The 19,943-nt window shown below is 47.4% G+C and overlaps 1 protein-coding gene across 2 annotated transcripts in view; it reads left to right on the top strand.

The window, feature by feature from the left end:
* The window catches only part of SCNN1G (sodium channel epithelial 1 subunit gamma), a 106,800-nt gene that overhangs the window by 33,924 nt on the left and 52,933 nt on the right, over positions 1 to 19,943 (top strand). For both annotated transcript variants that reach the window (XM_068126335.2, XM_068126334.2), the window contains exon 6: positions 6,932 to 7,095. In XM_068126335.2, the coding sequence (XP_067982436.2) occupies positions 6,932 to 7,095 (164 nt within the window). The remainder of the gene's footprint in view (positions 1 to 6,931; positions 7,096 to 19,943) is intronic.

The raw sequence follows: 19,943 nt of genomic DNA, 5'->3' as shown, positions 1-19,943 counted from the left end.
ACATGTTTGGCGAAAACCAAAGACAGCATTTGACCACAAGAACCTGATACCAAATGTAAAGCACGGTGGTGGAAATAATATGGTTTGGGGCAGCTTTGCTGCATCAGGGCCTGGGCAGCTCACCATCATAGAATCCACTACGAATTCTTCATTGTACCAGAGGGTGCTTGAGGATAATGTGAGGCCATCTGTCGGAAAATTGAAGCTCAACCGAAGGTGGACCTTGCAACATGACAATGACCCTAAACATACCATTAAATCCACAAAGGAATGCCTGAATAGAAAGAAATGGAGGGTTCTGGAATAGCCAAGTCAAAGCCCGGATCTAAATCCCATCGAGCTGTTGTGGGGGGATTTGAAACGGGCTGTGCATGCAAGAAACCCCTCAAACATCACACAGCTGAAAGAATTCTGCATGGAGGAGTGGGAAAAAATTTCTCCCAGTCAATGTCAGAGACTGGTAGACAGTTATAAGAAATGCCTACTTGAGGTTGTTTCTGCCAAAGGGGGCAATACCACCTATTGGAGCCAAGGGTGTACTTACTTTTTCCACATGCGAAATTTGCATATATGTTTATTTAAATTATACAATGGACTACAAAATGTAAATGTTTCATGATATTTGTTATATTATATCACCTTTATCTCTCAATATTGTTGAAATCTGCGTTGTGCAAAATCCTCTCTATCTCTTTGCTGATGACTCTACTCTCTGCCGCTCCATTCCTCATCCCTCAGATCGGCAGTCTGCAGCCTCCTCACTCTCTGCAGACCTGGACAAAATCACAGACTGGGCAAACAAGTGGAACATGTCTTTCAATCCTGACAAATCTCACACTCTTACGATGTCTCTCCGAAAAGACCAACTGGACAACCCTCCCATCTACTTTCTGAATAATCCTCTCCAAGAAGTTCTGTCACTCAAGCTTTTGGGTCTCACTATCTGCCATGATCTTTCCTGGGAAAACCACATTTCCAAGCTGGCCTCCAAAGCCAGCTGCCGACTGGGCATCCTCCATCATGCGAAGTCCTTCCTTGGCACACCTGAGCTCCTCACCAAATACAAGGCTTTCATCCACAGCTCAATGGAGTACTGCTCTCCCCTCTGGGCTGGTGCTCCTGCCTCACACCTAGCTCGTCTTCACGCTGTTGAAACCAAAGCGTTCAGAATCATTGGAATCTCCCACGATGACGCTATCTCCGAGGGCCTTTCACTTAATCACCGCAGGCAGGTTGGTGGTCTTTCCGTCTTCTACCGACTCCTCTCCGGCCTTGCTCCCCCAGCTCTCTCTGGGCTCTGTCCCCCAAATATTCCTGCAGGTTGCACAAGATCTGCCTGCAACCCTCTTATGGTTAAACTGCCAAAATCAAGACTCTCTGCTCACCTTCACTCCTTCATTCCTCTTTTCTCCCGCCTCTGGAACAAACTCCCTCACTCTCTTCAATCCCACTCCTCCCTCCAGGTCTTTAAAACGGCTGTTCACCACCATCTCTTATCTTCCCCAATCCAACACCTTGATCTTTTCTACCCCCGCTAATTTCACCCCAAATCCACTTTTTTGAGGTGACTTTTGACTTCTTTCCTGGAAGTCCTTGGTGTCCTTGCATTTTATACCTATCCTGCCTCCCCCCAGGCCCTCTCCCTCCAAAAACATCTCCCGATGTCCCCACTCTCAAATGTTGTGTTTGTGTGCTTTCTCCCCTTCTCTCCCCATCTTGTCGACCGCTCCCCTTTTATATACTTTGTTTGCTTGTTGTTTGATTTGTTTGTTTGATAAATGTTAGCTCTTTCACGAGCCTCGACTCTGTACACAAAAAAAAATAAAAAAATAAAAAAATGAAGATCAAATAGCTGTATGTTGAAATATGTTGAAAAAGTCAAAACTTTACATGGGGTGTACTTACTTTTTCACGGGACTGTAGTTATTTCTTAGTATGTGTGAGAATAGGCCCTTTCCAGTGTTAATTCTGCGTTGTGTAAAGCCAGGAAAATAGGCCATACTGCCACCGATCATCCTACGTCCGTAACCTCAATACAGTTTGTTAACGTTGGTTCATTTTGGGCGAGTTAACACGAGGGAGGCGGAGGAGGATCAGGGCAGAGTTGAGGCGGAGCGGCAGGAGCGATGACTGTAAGCATGAGCCGCCAATCAGAGCTCAGAGGTGGTGGCGTCAGAGGGCGTGGTGAGAAGAGTCTGGTGAGTTCCAGAAGGTTCGTGGGGCTTACCTATAAAACTCGCTGCGCAAAGCCCTCAAAAGGACTAGCACAGGAGAACCCAAAGGCCTGGAGCCAAGGACTTGCCGGGAGGGAGGAAGACATTAAAGAGAACTCACAGCCAGAACACGCGGTGCTTGATGAGCTTGATGCGCCTTGCCGCACTTGCATGAGAACGGCTGAGTAACCGCAATTTGCCGTAAAAGTCCGCCCTTTGCCGTAAAAGTCCACCCCTTGCCGTTCCGCCCGATATATCGCCTTTGTTCAAGAGACGCGCTACGAGTCCCTGTCTTCGCCGATCACCATCTTCGCGGGATGCACGTGGACCACGGTGAGCCGGACGGGGCCGAGCTGGACGACCACATCGGCGTGTTGGTGAACATCGACATCTGCAATCCCCTGTGCGAGTGTGAGTGAGACGGGCCCATTGTCCCAGGGATAAGTAAGACTGTCTAAGCTTGCTCTGTGTCTCTTCGTCCTGAACTGTAAATATGTGTGGGAATCATTAAACCCATCTGTTCTTCCTTTCTTCTTGATTCGATAGTTTCTGTGATTTCTCAAATTGACTAAGCGTGGCACGAATAGAACCGCTTAAATCGGGGTCCATTAATTGAGACTGCACGGATCACGTGTACGCAAACCGCTTGGCGTACTCCAACCTCACGTGGTTCATGCGAGGCTTGCTACCTCGATTCCGTGGCGGCGCGAGTACTTAGGTACGAGCGAGAATTTGGTCCCGAAACCCTATTTTGCGCTCGCCCAGAAAGGACGTTTCAGGTCTCGGTTCCGCCAGGTCAGTAAAGACAAGGGGATTAATCCCCCCTTGATAAGGGGATTAATCCCCCCTTGATAAGGGGAAGAAGGCCGGCGAGAGAACGGCAACAATATAAAATACTAGCTTGGCTCGGCTCGCTCGCTCGCCTCACCAAGCATCGTTACTGAGGAACGGGCTTATTTTAGCTGAGGATAATGACTGTACCTGAGTTGCTGTGTTGTCATGATTTACACCAATCATAATACAAACAATTATTTTGCACAAATGTATTTGTTGTGTTTGTGATATTACATTTTTATAGGCAATTTAGGTTGAAGATTTAGGTTGAATGTTTTTTTTTTTCAAGAAAGATACCCTCAGCACATACATAGGGGAGGGGTAGGTGCAGATTGGAAATTTGGGACGATTACACCTCACCACCAAGTAATTCAAAACACCTCACCACCAAGTAATTCAAAACGCCTCACCACCAAGTAATTCAAAACACCTCACAGCCATAAAACACGTAATAAAAACACCTCACCACCAAGTAATTTAAAACACCTCACCACCAAGTAATTTAAAACACCTCACAGCCATAAAACACGTAACAAAAACATCTCACCACCACGAAATTAAAACACCTCACAGCCATAAAACACGTAATAAAAACACCTCACAACCAAGTAAATTAAAACACCTCACAGCCATAAAACCCGTTATAAAAACACCTCACCACCACGAAATTAAAAACACCTCACCACCACGGAATAAAAAAATACCTCACCACCACGAAATTGAAAAACATCAGTCATAAAACACGTAATAAAAACACCTCACCACCACGAAATTAAAAACACCTCACCACCACGAAATTAAAAACACCTCACCACCACAAAATTGAAAACACCTCACAGCCATAAAACACGTTATAAAAACACCTCACAGCCATAAAACAGTTAATAAAAACACCTCACAGCCACGAAATTAAAAACACCTCGCCACCACATCATTTAAAAACACCGCACCACCAAGTAATTCAAAACACCTCACCACCACGTAATTCAAAACACCATCACCAACTAATTCAAAACACGTCACCACCACATAATTATAAATACCACACCACCACGTAATTCAAAACACCTCACCACCATGTGATTTAAAAACACCTCACCACCACGTCATTTAAAAACACCTCACCACCACATAATTCAAAATACCTCACCACCACGTGATTCAAAACCACCACGTGATTCAAAACCACCACAACGTTATTAAAAACACTTCACAACCACGGAAACAAAAGTTTGAGGGAGTCGTTAAGTGATAACACAGACACTGCCCACATGTGTAGATATATAGATAAATGACTGTACCCGAGATGACGTTTTGTCATGGTTTAAACCAATCATAATTCAAACAATTATTTTGCACAAATGTATTTGTAATATACGTGATAGCACATTTTATAAACAAGTGAAGTTGAAAAAAAAAAAAATTCCCCAAAAAATTCCCCCCCAAAAAACAAAAATTGGAAATTTTTTCAAACAAAATACCCTTAGGACATACCGACGGGAGAGATATGTGCATACCAGAAGTTTGGTACGATTTCACAAAAGTTTGAGAAAGTAGTTCAGTGACAAGACAACACAGGACAACACGGGACAGACGCTGCACATATATATATATATATATATATATATATATATATATATATATATATATATATATATATATATATATATATATACATACACACGCACAGTTAAGCCCAAAATTATTCATACCCTATGAAAAATCTGACATTTTTGCATTTATCTCATACTTACAAGCTAAAGTGGTGGAACTTTCACTTCAGGCAAGGACATTTAGTTGGCATGAACAAATCCACATTATATTTTGGCTCAACATTATTGGCATAACAATTAATGTTAATAGTTTTTGTTTTTATGCCTGCCCAAAATTATTCATACCCCATACCAAGTCTCAGAATTGAGGCCAATGTTTGTGATAATGCACATGCTTTTGACATCCCTCAGATTCTTTATAATGTTATGCAATTATTCCAAGATGTGTGCATAAAATCTGAATACAATACAAATGTGGTCTATTGAATGTACAGCGAGGAATGTTATAGAACAACACTCTGCTTTTAGACTATAAATTAAGGGGAGCTGATGCAATCACTCTCAGTTCATAGTCAGCATGGCGAAGAAGAAAGAACTCAGTGAGGACCTTCGGTTGTGCATTGTGAATGCTCACAAGGAGGGGAAAGGCTACAAAGCTATTTCGAAGCAATTCCGAGTGCCAGTTGCCACCATACAAAGCATAATTAGGAAGTACAAGGAGTTCCACACTGTAAAAAACATTGAAGGACGTGGTCGGAAGTCAAAGGTGTCACCTCGTCTGGCAAGAAAAGTATGGCGAGAGGCCAACAACAATCCACGGATCACCATCAAGGCTCTCCTGAACAACCTCGGCGAGTCTGGGACCAAGATATCAAGGCAGACACTCCAGCGGACGCTGCACAAGGGACGCCGACCAAGAAAGAATCCACTCCTGAAACAGAGGCATAGAGAAACTCGTCTGGCATTTGCAAGAGCGCACCTGGACAAAGATCCAAGCTTTTGGTCATCAGTTCTGTGGTCGGATGAGACGAAAATGGATCTTTTCGGGCACAGAGATGCTGCTTTCGTTTGGCGAAAAAAAGGTGAAGCATACAACCCGAAGAACACAGTCCCGACCGTCAAGTATGGAGGCGGGAGCATAATGCTTTGGGGATGTTTCTCAGCCAGTGGACCCGGCAATCTCGTCAAAGTGGATGGCATCATGAAAAAGGAGCAGTACATCAAGATCCTTGAGGAAAACATCAAACAGTCCGCAGAGAAACTTCACCTCGGGCAGCATTGGACATATCAGCAGGACAACGATCCAAAACATACCGCCAAGTCAGTCAAGAAATGGTTCCGGGATAATGATGTAGAAGTTCTAGAGTGGCCAAGCCAAAGTCCGGACCTCAACCCAATTGAAAATCTGTGTGGAGGGAGCTCAAGACCCGAGTGATGGCAAGGAAGCCTTCCAACCTCAAAGACCTGGAGACCTTCGCGAAGGAGGAGTGGGCCAAAATCCCTATAGAGAAATGCAAAAACCTTGTGAGCAAGTATAAGAACCGTTTGGAGGCTGTGATCACAAACAGAGAATTTTCCGTTGATTACTGAATGTGACTTTGAACTGATCTAAGCAAGGGTATGAATAATTCTGGACATGACATTTTTTGTAAATCTGTCAATAAAATACCCCCGAAACAATGTATTTCTTGAAATGTCTCTTGCAGTGATTCTTTCAGCTGTTTGTACTGATTATATTCTTAAAACTGCAATCGTGAATGACCACATGCACAACACAAGTATTTCTTCATGGGAATTTCTCTCGTATCGAGGGGCTGGCTTGTTTGGTGCTCCCACATCACTATATGTTATTACTATATGTATGTTCCATCACTATATGTTTTCATTCGTCATTCATATCGCGAACACTCTGATGATTTATCCATTGTTGATGGATATCCTTGCAAATCATGTAAAAGTAGTGATGTATCCTTGTCCTGTATCCTGTGTAGGTAGAAGCTTGTCCATGACACTTAGACACGATATAAAATTATTTTGATGAAAAGTAAAAACAATTTATTTGATTGCTCAACAATTTTGCTGCTAATTTGTTGAGGTTTTATTAATCAATGCCTCCTTTGATTAATTATCAACGCCTCCATCGATGTTTGTGTTCTGGTCGTGAATTTGTGTTTGATTTCTCACTGCATGGTAAAGGGTTTTTTTTGTCTTCGTATTTCATTCTCATAACTTTTTTGATTGAGCATGAAGGAAATTGTCTGAATGTGATGATGATAATAATGGAATTTATGTAAGTTGATCGTTTGGCTCCGTCATGACTTGCACCACCAGGTCTGCAGCTAATTTTGCACACCGAACAGCAGGACTACATCCCAATATTGGCTGGTACAGCTGGTACACGCATTGCCATTCACAGCAAGTACACAAAGTCGTTCATCGAGGATGTCGGCATCAACTTACACCCTGCAATGGAGACCCTTTTGGGATTGTCAGTTGTAAGTTAACCATTTGTTTGCGTACGTGAGTGCATGCATGATATACAGATAGTGGACCAAAATAATTGAAATACTTGGTTACATGGGGTGTACAACATATATGCAATTGCCTCGCCACACAAAGTATGTGATATTGTCTGATGAGTCACCCTTCACCATGTTCTTGATGAATGGACATGTGCAGGTGTGATGACTGCCCAGGGAGCTCTACAGTCCCTGGTTCCAAAAGTAAAAGGTTCTGGCAGTTCCAGAATGGTATGTGGTGTGTTTTCCTGGCATGGCTTGTGTCCACTCATTCAATTAGAAGTCAAGGTTGATTCAGCACATCACGATCATCTGCATCCCATAATCATCTGCACACTACTTCCTGAGTGATCATCTGCATCCCATGATGCAGCATTTCTTCCCTGATGGGAAGGGGTGTCTTTCAGGACTACAATGCTGCAGTCCACAGGGCACGTGGTATCACTTTTTGGTTTGAGGAGCACGAGGGCGAAGTTACCCATCTTCCATGGCCATCCCAATCGCCGGACCTCAATCTCATAAAGCATTTGTGGGACTGACTGGAGAGGCGCCTAATACGGCAGTTTCTGCCTCCATCAAACCAAAATGAATTGGAGGACTTCCTTGTGGAAGAATGGTGCCACATTCCTGCAAAACGATTCCACACCCTTTTTTGACTCCATGCCACGTTGTATCCATGCCGTCATGGATGCACGTGGTGACCCAACATCTAAGTGACATTCTGTTGAGGTTTCCATTTTTTTCTTGTCCACTACCAGTATATTGTTGCGGATATGGGATTTGGCCTCCATATCCGCTTGTAAATATTCCCCTATTTCCCCAATACTCCCCAACTATCCCCAATCCCCCATTCCCTAGTCCCATTGTCTGTAAACAACACTCTGTAGAACCGACCTTCCCCTTTTTCCCCCATTAAATGTCGTGCCCAGGTCCACCGCATCTCACGTAGACAACTTTCGGACATCTTGCTAGTTATTCTTAGTCTATGTCAGTTAAGGACTCGTTTCCATTAATTATGACTCTTCGTTGCACCAGAATGTGATTGTATGGCACCAGTAGTGAGTTTAGGACCTCCCAATACCTCCCCCCCAACCTCATCTCCGCATCCTCCCATCATCTCATGGAACAACCACAACTACAACCAAAGCGGGGGCGGCGCGGCCGCAGTGCGGGGAGTGGGCGTCCTCACTCCGGCTCGGTTAGCCGCCATGGCCCATGTGCTCCAGGTTACGGGGTTACCACGAAGGGGCTGGCTGTCAGCTCCTCGTCAAGGGCGGAGCCCGGTAACCCCCCCGCACCCAATGAGAAGCAACGGGCCGATTCCATCTGGGGCGGAGCTAACGAGCCGAGGGCGTGTCACTCCCCGCCGGATATACGCAGCCACTTACCGGACGTGAAGAGAGATGCGCCCCGAGCTTGAAGAGGAAAGAACCAGTCGCGACCTCCGAGCGCTGTGACACCTCCCTGCATCTACTGGACCGTACTGTATCCTGTCCCTGAGCCAAGATTGCACCTTGAGCCATCGACTACCTGCCTTTCCTTGCCATCAATCCCCGTGTGAGTCAGTCTTGTCCCGTTTATCTGTCGTCTGTCGGGGCTACTATAAGACCGTAATTAAGTGCCTATCTTTCTATGCTGTCTCTCTCATCCCTGTAATCTAAACGTTCCGAACTAATATAACCTCCTCCGGAGGCCTTGAGAACTGTACCCCTGGTGTCGTGTCATTTAACCTAGCCGTTGTGTCCTTTCCTTCATTGATCTAGCGTAGCGCGACTCGGCCAACGTTCGAGTATAATCGGGTAACTTGTGCGAACACGGCGGCCATTCCGCTCGGCCCATCATAACATCTAAGTCGTGTCCGTAACAATTGGTGTCAGGAGTGTCGGATTCGGACCTGGGACTAAATTCATTTAGCCCAAATTTTGGAACACCAATTGTACCATTAGGGTAACAATTGGTGTCGAGGAGTGAGATTCGATCCGGAGCGCGTTTTACGCGCTCGAAATTATAACGGCGAAATTTGATTGTGTTTTACAAAATATAAAAACCCGAATTTTGAAAGTCGCGCTATGGCAGACCAAGTCGGCTGGGGTCCGGTAGAGGAGAGTGAGGCAGGGTCGATCCAGGACCAAAATGAGGAACAAGAGGAGAACGAAGCAGTGAGGGTAGCAGACGCACAAAATAGCGTCGTTGCGCCCGACGTTGCGGGCGCGCAAAATGGCGCCTCACAAGAGCGCGCGGTAGCCGAGCCCGCTGTATCAACGGGCTTTAACATGCAGCCGATTGACATGCAGGCCCTCATTGCGCAGCTACAGGCAGCTGCACAGATGAGTATGGGGAGCCAAATTGAGCGATTGGGTGAGCGGTTGGGAAACCAAATTGTGGGAATGAGGGCTGATAGTGAGCGATTAGAGGGCCAAATGGGGGCAATGAGGGACGAAGCGAGGGGTACCGGTGAGGGGTTAGACAACGGAATAAAAGAGGTGAAAAATGGGTTAATGGGGGCAGAAAACAGAATGGCCGCTCAAGAGAATCAAATGGAAGGGATGCAAAAGGGGTTAGAGGGGTTAGAAAACAGAATGGAAGGCAAATTGAGGGACATGAGGGACCAAGCGGAAAGGGAAGTTAAACAAATGGGGCAGCAGATAGAGGGGGTCAGAATGGGGGTAGAAACCAAACTGGATGCTCACAGGGAGGAAATGGAGCAGATGAGGGTGGCATCTGGGCAGGAGATGCAAGTGATGGGAGAGGAGATCAGAAGAGGTGTGAGTGAGGAGGTCGGAGGAGTGCGCGAGGAGGTGAGGCACTGTAAGGAGCGCATGGAGAAGTAGGTGAGAAAGGGGACTGTAAAATTGCAAGGGGGTATAGAGGAGTTGACGCTGGGAGTAGAACAACTGACAGTGGGACAAAAGGAGTTGGGGGACCAGGTAAAGAAGAACACAGCGGTAATAGAGGGTTTAAAATCGACACAGAAGGAGATGAAAAAGGACGTAGGGGTAATTAAAAAAGAGTGTCAGACGGTACATGAGGACCTGACGAGGAAAATGGACAAGGTGGTAGAGGTGATGGAGGTTAAAGAGCGGGAGGTGCGGGAGCACATCGAAAAAAATAAAGTGGAGTTAGAGGAAGAACTTAAAGGGGCGCACGAGGAGATGAAGGAGGTGAAGCAGAAATTAGAAGAAGTGGAAGAAGGGGTGAGCGAAATTAAAAAGCGACGGAGAGAGGATAAGAAAGAGATAAAGGAGGAAGTAAAAGAATTGGTCCAAAGTCTGTGTTCGGATCGTAATGATGTGCTCATTAACCGGATGAGGGATTCGCAGGTGATGGAGGAGAAGCGAAGAGGAAGAGGACCCGGTGTAAGTGGTGACCAATATGGTCGTGCGTATGATGCGCCAGGGGATTTAAGAAGCTTGGGGGTCAGGATGGACCCGGGTGTTCGTGAGAGGCCATTGGTGAAGTGTGCGGCAGGTCTGGTGTGCGAAAAAGGAGGTGTGCGAGAAAGTCCGACTCTGGGGTGTGTGAGGAAAAAGTGCGTGCCAAGGAGTGAGGGTGCTGGCGAGAGTGAGTCGGTCGTAGCGCGTGTGCGAGGGAGCACATGGAAGCGCGGTGTGGTAAGTGTTACAGAGGGTGTGACGGGAGAGTGTGCGCAAGGGTGTGCGCGAGAGAGGTGTGTAACGGACAGGTGCATGAGAAAAGAGTGCGCTGTCGGGAGTAAGGGTGAGTGCGCTGTCAAGAGTGGAGGTGAGAGTAGTACGAGTGACACGGAGCGTGAGTTGGTGGTGACAGGTGAGAAAGGAAGCACACCTGGAATGGTAGAGCGTGAGTGGGAATGCACGCTGGAATTGGTAGTGAGGCACGTGGTTGGGTGTGCGAATGAGAGCACACCTGTGATTGTCACAGAGGAGGTGACCGAGGAGGGGGCGCGAAGAGGTGTGTTGGTGAGGTGTGCGACCAACGAATGTGTGCCAAAGTGTTCAGTGGTCAGGTGTGTGACCAAGGCTGTGAGTGGAATGAGAGTACCTGGGTGTGTAAGGAAAGGTACGAGGAGCATGGGAACGGCTGGATGTGTGAGCAAGGAACGGGCTGCGGGGTGTAAGCATGCAGGTGAAGCATCGACGTTAAACGGAGCAGCGGTTAGAATGACTTATAGCCGAATCGGGCCCTCGGTGCGTGCCGGGCCTCGCGTGGAACGGCCGCGTCCAGGCTCCACTAGGTGGAGCGGGCAGCTGGATAGGAAGGGTCGTCATGGCGACCACGTTTTGTTGAGACGTGCCGGCAGGTCGAGATCGGGACATTGGATGGCTCCACGCCGAGGTGGTGCGTGGGATCTCGGCCCGGGTAAGCCCCCGTCCCTGCCCCGAATGCCGGATGCATCCAGCCGCCGGCACAAAACAACCAGCATCCATTGCTTGGCTTTACGAAGCCGGGCTTTGGACAGGAATTGGCGCACCGAGAGGCATTAGTGAGTAGACTGGGTGATGAGGTTAGTGTTTTGGACCCAAAATTAGAGAAAAACAAAATTTGATGATTGGCAAGGGATTGGCAGTAGTGATTGGCAGATGATGGGTAGTGATTGGCAAATTTTTAATTTGTTGAAATTTGATGTGCAAAATTGGTAGTGAGCGATGGGCCCGGTGGGTAAGGGTGGCATCCCTGCCACCCTTCCCATGGTGGGGCAAAGGAGCTATAGTTTATGGGGTGTATGGCAGTGAAAACTAGCCCGGGTGGGTTAGGATATTGATAGGGCCCGAGAAGATGACATTAGGTGACGTTAAGGTTAGTTAGTGACTGATACCTGTAGTGGGGACGCAGGTAGATTAGTGTGGATTATAATGACGTGGGAGCGCAATAGTTTAAAGGGACGACTGGGAAGCGCAAGTTTCAGAGGGGAGTAGTTAGCTGAGATGATGCCGTGTGTGTGAGAACTGGACAGGTGTGTGGAGCAGTGTGTGAGTAGTGAGTGTTGTGGATCAGCGCGAATGCGCTTGGGGAGAGAAGGGTGCAGGTGGCACCAGGTGTGAGAGCACAGGTGTGCAAGTACAGGTGTGTGGAATACATGGAGCAGAGAATGAGTGGTGTGGAGAGAGTTGGAGTAAGTGGTACGGAGTGGTGTGCATGGTGCGAAGGTGTGAATGGGGGAAGAGTGGACCCCATCACGGATACCCGGGGCGGGTAGTGTAAGTGTTAGGTAGAGGGTATAGGTAAATTGTGGTTGGATATTGGCATCTGTGGTGCGGGTGACAGAATGGTATTGTGGACGGATGCATTAGTGTTGTGGAAATGGCTAGGCGTGTAGCCTGTTAGTGCGTGTAGTTGGTTGGGCACTCCACCACTGTGAGGATGTCGGCCAGGTGAGGCCGCAGGTGGGCTCTGGGAGCCGGTAGTTGTGAGTGGGTGCCTGAGGATCCCGGGTGTGGATCGGGCAGCCCAGTGCCAGAGAGGGCACCGAGTGGGGAGAGCGCCAGAGGGCCTTCCCCAGGTAGTTAGGTTAGGGTAAGGAGCAGGTAAGCTCGGAGGCAACTGCAGTGGTGGGGGTGTGCAGGTGGGTAGACCGGCTAGGAGAGTTACACGTCGCAGCCCCGAAATTGTGCGAGGGCACCGAGAGATGAATCGGGGGAGTGAGACCCCAAATTGAAAAGCACCACAGTTTGGTCAATGGGAATTGGTTTTTAGAACCCATAGTGTAAGAGGGCCAATGGTTTGGCAGGAGAAAGAGGTGTGCGACCTCTTTGTGGAAATGTTTAAGATGCGCCCCGAGCTTAATGCTCAGACCGTAACAACATCTCCAATGGACCGCAATGGGAATTGGTTTTTAGAACCCATAGTGTAAGAGGGCCAATGGTTTGGCAGGAGAAAGACCCCGGGTAATGTAAAGTTGTTAAAGTCATTTAGGAAATAGTTAGGATTGATGAACCTGTCGCACCATACGCAGCCACTTACCTGTGGTGATGATGACTCCACACCTGTGTTTTCTTTGTTTGTGTTGCAGGAAGGAGAATTGCTGTTGGATTTGTGAGACGCATCACGACGTGGATGAGACATTGGGGTGATTCCATCTCTCCCTCCCTAGGAGGGACTGATGATGAATTGGTGATAGCAAATTATGATGTTGAGTTGGAGATGGCAAATTTTGATGAGAGTTGAAAATGGCAAATTTGATTGGTTAGGAGGGAGAGAAGACGAATTTGGTTTATGGGAGGAACGGGGAAGACAGTAGGGACGTTTGTTGATTTGTAAAGTAGATGTTTATGGGTAGTGTTGTGTTTTGTGGATACAGTAAGGGGTAAGGGAGGGGCCATGTAGGTTACCTGGTGGGGGGGGGGGGGCGTACGGTAGGAACGTACCTGTCTCACCTGGTTCCCATGTGCCCCCAGTGTGCATTACCTTGCATTGCGTGCACTTTTGCGCCCTTACCACCTTACTCACTTGTCTGCTTCTTTTGTCTCCCACCTCCGAGGATCTGGCTTTGGGGCAGAGAGAGAGGAGAGAGAGGTGCTGGCTCCGCAGTTGTGGGCCTGCACTTTCGCTGCTTGCTGCCTGGATCGATACACCCAATGGACCGCAATTTTGGTGGCCACCCACAATGGACCGCAGTTCTTTTGCGGCCAAGCACCACCCGTGGATGGACCTATGGGTCAACGTGGCACCTACGCCATACAGGTGAACCACTTATAGTTGGCCCCCTGACGGCCACAATAAAGAAATGGACGCGGTTGGTGCCTTTCTTTATTTTTGAAAGAAGTAAGAAGGCCAAGTGCACCACACGAAGGCAAGACCAGCGGCAGAACATCGGCCGGCTGCGACACCACCAGTGATTTATAAACACTTTATTGGTGCACCGGATGGTGCTGATTGTACATGATGGGGTGGTGCTTTTGGTGCTTGGAAGGGGTGCTCTGCACATTATTAAAGGCCGTAAGGCCACAGAGCACTCGTGGGTTGGTGTATCGATGCTGGCATGCGTGCTCTCTCTATGCATAACATCTGCATGTGTTCCTCCAAAAACAGGTCCTGGATCGTAGTGTAAATATCAGCGTAGTCTTGTAAATAATGCTCCCTACCGGCTGTATGTTTAGTTTGCGAATTCTTTCCGTGATTCGGTTACCCTGTGGGTGTGTTTCTGTGAGGAGAAGGGTGCAACGTCGCAGGGGGACATATTTACTCATTTGTGAATATCTGTAAAACTGTCGCACTCAGGGTAGAGTTAATAGTAGAGGGAACTACATCTGAGTGCCACACTAAAATAGGTAAAAATTTATCGGGTCGGGCCGCCCCGAGGGTAGAGAAGGGTGCAATGTTGCGGATATGGGATTTGGCCTCCATATCCGCTTGTAAATATTCCCCTATTTCCCCAATACTCCCCAACTATCCCCAATCCCCCATTCCCTAGTCCCATTGTCTGTAAACAACACTCTATAGAACCGACCTTCCCCTTTTTCCCCCATTAAATGTCGTGCCCAGGTCCACCGCATCTCACGTAGACAACTTTCGGACATCTTGCTAGTTATTCTTAGTCTATGTCAGTTAAGGACTCGTTTCCATTAATTCTGACTCTTCGTTGCACCAGAATGTGATTGTATGGCACCAGTAGTGAGTTTAGGACCTCCCAATACCTCCCCCCCAACCTCATCTCCGCATCCTCCCATCATCTCATGGAACAACCACAACTACAACCAAAGCGGGGGCGGCGCGGCCGCGGTGCGGGGAGTGGGCGTCCTCACTCCGGCTCGGTTAGCCGCCATGGCCCATGTGCTCCAGGTTACGGGGTTACCACGAAGGGGCTGGCTGTCAGCTCCTCGTCAAGGGCGGAGCCCGGTAACCCCCCCGCACCCAATGAGAAGCAACGGGCCGATTCCATCTGGGGCGGAGCTAACGAGCCGAGGGCGTGTCACTCCCCGCCGGATATACGCAGCCACTTACCGGACGTGAAGAGAGATGCGCCCCGAGCTTGAAGAGGAAAGAACCAGTCGCGACCTCCGAGCGCTGTGACACCTCCCTGCATCTACTGGACCGTACTGTATCCTGTCCCTGAGCCAAGAGTGCACCTTGAGCCATCGACTACCTGCCTTTCCTTGCCATCAATCCCCGTGTGAGTCAGTCTTGTCCCGTTTATCTGTCGTCTGTCGGGGCTACTATAAGACCGTAATTAAGTGCCTATCTTTCTATGCTGTCTCTCTCACCCCTGTAATCGAAACGTTCCGAACTAATATAACCTCCTCCGGAGGCCTTGAGAACTGTACCCCTGGTGTCGTGTCATTTAACCTAGCCGTTGTGTCCTTTCCTTCATTGATCTAGCGTAGCGCGACTCGGCCAACGTTCGAGTATAATCGGGTAACTTGTGCAAACACGGCGGCCATTCCGCTCGGCCCATCATAACATCTAAGTCGTGTCCGTAACAATATTGTTACGGTTTCCGCGTGACCCTCCTGCCCTTACCAAGGGGAGATTAAGCCCCTTGTTCTCTTTGGGTCGTCGCAACCGAGAGACTTGAATCGCCCCTCCCAGGCAGACGCAGGGTAGGGTTCCGGGACAATTCTCGCACGTACCTAAATACCTATGCCGCCGCGGAAGTGGGGATCAAGCCTCACACGAACCACGCGTAATTTGAGTACATCCGAGCGGATGGCGTATCACGTGGTCCGTGCAGTTATCTGGTATTGGAACCAGATTCGAGCTGTTTTATTCGTACCACGCTTAGTCAATAGATGGAAATGACGGGAACGGTCGAATAGAACAAAGAACACAGGTTTAATAATGATTATTTACACAAGGATTGGTAGAAGCAGAAGGGACACAGGGCAGAACTTAAACAGTCTCAGCTTATATCCAGACACGGGCCCGTTCACGCTCACAGGGGGAAATGAAGAAAGGAAATGTTCAGGCGCTGAACGCGCCGGCTTGGTCGTCCAGGAACAGCTTCGCCCAGCGTCGCCTTCCCTGGTCACAGCACTTCCCTTGATGAAGGCAAACATGCGGCGGGAGGGATCCTTGCAGTGCGTCTCTCGAACAAAGGCAGAGCAAGCAGGCGGGAAAATATACGCGTCTCTCGCACGGCTCGGTGGTTCATCACAGCGCTATTAATCAGCGGCGCGCTTTCACTCGCGTAACTCAATAGAGACGATCTGCCTCAAGCTCAACCGAGCAATTAACTTGTTCAAACGCCTCTTCCTTCAAAACTCGTTTGGCTTCTTTCAGCGCACTTCTCCTCAGAACTTGTTCACTTGGCAAGTGCCTCTTCCATAACTTGTTCAAGTGCCTCTCTCCTCAGAACTTGTTCAAGCACCTCTCTCCTCAGAACTTGTTCACTTGTCAAGCACCTCTCCCATAACATGTTCAAGTGCCTCTCTCCTCAGAACTTGTTCACTTGTCAAGCCCCTCTCCCATAACCTGTTCAAGCGCCTCTCTCCTCAGAACTTGTTCAAGCGCCTCTCGCCTCAGAACTGAGGTGGGGGCTTTTCGCAAAGGGTTATATTGCCCCGCCCTTATAGACTGCCAGGTGTTCCAATTTTTCATTTCATTTCGTGACCTGAAAATCGGGTGGGCATCAAATTGGCATGATAATATAGAAAAAATTAAGAAATAATGTTCATGACTTTTCACAAGTCGGATTCTGGTACGTTAGTCTGTAATATAATGTTGAAATGTATAATTTTATTTCCAAAATCTCCGTTTAGCCTCGAACGCATTTCGATGTATTGACCAATGAGGATCGTGCTTATTCGCGCTACGAACGATGTCTGGGCTTCCGGCTGCGAGTAAACAAAATGGCGGCCTCCAGTAGCAGCGACGGTGATGAGGGTGGGAGCGAGAAACGCTGTTATATGTGCATTTCTCCGGCCAAAAGATCAAGTTTAATACCTTTTAGTGATATAACATGGCCGCGATATTTGCAATTTGTTCTTACGTGGCAGAATTTAGAAGGTGATCAAGCTGAAATTGCGAGAAATTTCGTGAAGAACCACGCTGACGAATTCGGCGAACGTGGCAACAGTATGGTAACAATACCTGCTATAGCTATACCGCATGATGCAGCGTTTCATCAAGTGTGTTATTCACGATTTACCGATAAACAACGAGTGAGCAGGGTGCAAAGCAGCATGAAAAAGAGAGAAGAAAATGCAGCCAATACTGGTAGGTTGAATAACTTGAATAATAAATCATGACAATGCTTCAAAACTTAGTTTGATTTTTTTTTTGTGAGGTATATGTAAAATGATTTTGTGTGTAGTCGAACGATTTTGAATTGAAGGAACTGTCCAATATTTATGCAAGGAGGTAGGGCCGAGGTGAAACAAATAAATTTTTAAAAGGAAGTCTGAGGAAGGGGGGGGGGGGGGAGGGAATCTAGTCGGGCTAACCATGACTTGAGGTCTAGACATTTTAAACTCACATAATTTTAATTGTTTTCTTTTATGTGTATTTATTGCAGCTTCAACATGCAATGACATCAACGTCAACATTGACAAGGTGCATAAAGGCCCACAACCAGTCAAGAAACGTGCTCTACGCTCCAGCTTAGGCAAGCCCAAATGTTCAGCCAGATCCCAATATGTGTTGCCTAATATATGCATCCTTTGTCAGAAAGAGAGAACAATCAATACAGGCAAAAGGGGCCGAAGAAAAGAGCCTCTAACAAGGTGCTCAACAATTGAGGCACCAAGACTGCAGCAAGCTGCTAAAGACAACAACAATACAAACCTGCTGCTTCAAATTCAAGACCGCGATTGTGTTGCGATAGAGGTAAAATACCATGGTCGCTGCTACAAGGAGTATACCCGGTATTTAGGCAAGCTAGCAACAACACCTAATGCAGAGCAACAAGGAGACTCCAACTACTCAGAAGCATACACATTATTTTGTGCAACAGTCAAGGATCTTATAATAGACAACAAGGAAATCTACAGACTGAAACGACTTAATGACATGTTCATGAAACAAATCAAAGCAACACACGGAATAGAATCAAACTACAAAAGTGGCTTTCTCAAGACAAGACTGATGAAAACATTTCCACAACTATGCTTTCTAACCCCGTATATGCGCTGCCAAGGATACCTTGTGTATGTTAATGACATCTCCACTGAAGTGCTGGTTGAAGAAAAGAAAGTGTTGCAAGAAACCATGCATGGTTCAGGTGATGACACAACAGAGATAGAACAAACATCCGACTCTGAACCAACCCCACCAAAGCAACCTGGGTATACTGAGAATAACCTTAGAGAACACTACTTCACTGCGCTACAATTGAGAAATGCAATAGATGAGATCAAGCCAAATATGCCATGGCCCCCAACCTCTGAGCACCTGACAACAAATGCCGCAGAAGCAATTGTACCTGCCTGTCTCTATAACTTTATTGCATGGATGGTGGGAGTGTCAGCCGAACCTGATTCTGATGAGTTTGTAAAGATAGAATCTACAATACATAGAAGAATTCTCACAATTGCACAGGACATCATATACCTCCAATCAAAGGGAAGGAAACAGATGCCCAAACATTTGTCACTTGCAATGACAGTACGTCATCTCTCAGGTTCAGCCCAATTAATCAGCCTACTGAACGGGTTTGGTTACTGCGTCTCAAACTCTGTCGTCTTAAATCATGACACTGCACTGGCTAACCAAGAACTACATCGTGGAGAGGATGCTCTTCCATCAATCATTCAGGCGGGCAAGCATGTCACACTCGTATGGGACAATAATGACTTCGGGGAGGAGACATTGTCTGGGCGTGGAACAACGCACAATACCAATGGGATTATAATACAGCGACCAAGTCAATCCCATGAAGTAGTACAACCAGCACCAGTCACTACAGTTAAGAGGACGCGGGAGAGATCGATGCAGCCACCTGCAGTGAACCTTGCCACATATTATGGAGGGAAAAACGAAGGACCCGCTCCATTCGCAACCAGCGTTCCAATGGATCGAGCAACGTACTTCCCATTACTCCAGCACCCTAAGACGATAGACCTAGCATACCACATCACCAAGTACAACATTGATGGGACTCTGCCATCTTGGACAGGATTCAACCAACTACTGTCTTGTGTTGAAGTTCCACCAAAGAGCGTGATAGGGTATCTCCCTGTCATTGATGCCACTCCGACTGAAATGAATACGGTACTAACAATACTGCAGAGAAGTGTTCAGATCGCCGACAAGTTACAGTTGGAAGCAGTCGTCATTGTCGTTGACCAAGCCATCTATTGCAAGGCACAGCTCATTAGATGGAAGAATGCACAGTTCATGAAGAGACTGGTAATTCGACTTGGGGCATTCCACACTGCAATGTCCTTTCTTGGCTGTATTGGAAAGAGATTTCGAGATGGTGGTCTCCAAGACATCCTGGTTGAGTCAGAGATTGTTGCAGTGGGGTCTGTGAATGGAGTGTTCAGCGGCAAGCATTACAACAGGGCAGTTCGAGCCCATAAGCTGATGTCAGACGCGATGCAGCAGATGCTCCTGGATGCATATTTTGAATCTATTCCAGAACATGAAGCGGGTAGAGTGAAGGAACTTTTGTCAAACTTAGCTGAAGCTTTCCCACATCCAAACTACCATGTCATTCTCAACAGTGACAAGTTCAAAGACTTCAAAACCTCCTTTGACAAATTCTTAGAAGCAAGTGACACCAAACCAACATTTCGCTTCTGGAGTTCATACATTGAGACAGTGGAGCTTCTCTAGCCCATCTCGAGTTTATCATGACGTCAATGCGCACTGGTTCACTTGTACGCCGCGTAATTGTCTTTGATGGGTTAAAATATCACCCCTTACACACTTATTGGACCTATTAACAGTTTCAAAATAGCATTGGTAAA

The sequence above is a fragment of the Myxine glutinosa genome, chromosome 10 (genome assembly GCF_964187855.1).
Source record: "Myxine glutinosa chromosome 10, kmMyxGlut1.1, whole genome shotgun sequence".
Classification (NCBI taxonomy): Eukaryota; Metazoa; Chordata; class Myxini; order Myxiniformes; family Myxinidae; genus Myxine; species Myxine glutinosa.
Note: the sequence above shows the minus strand (reverse complement) of the source record. Positions and strands in the feature narration are given on the sequence as shown.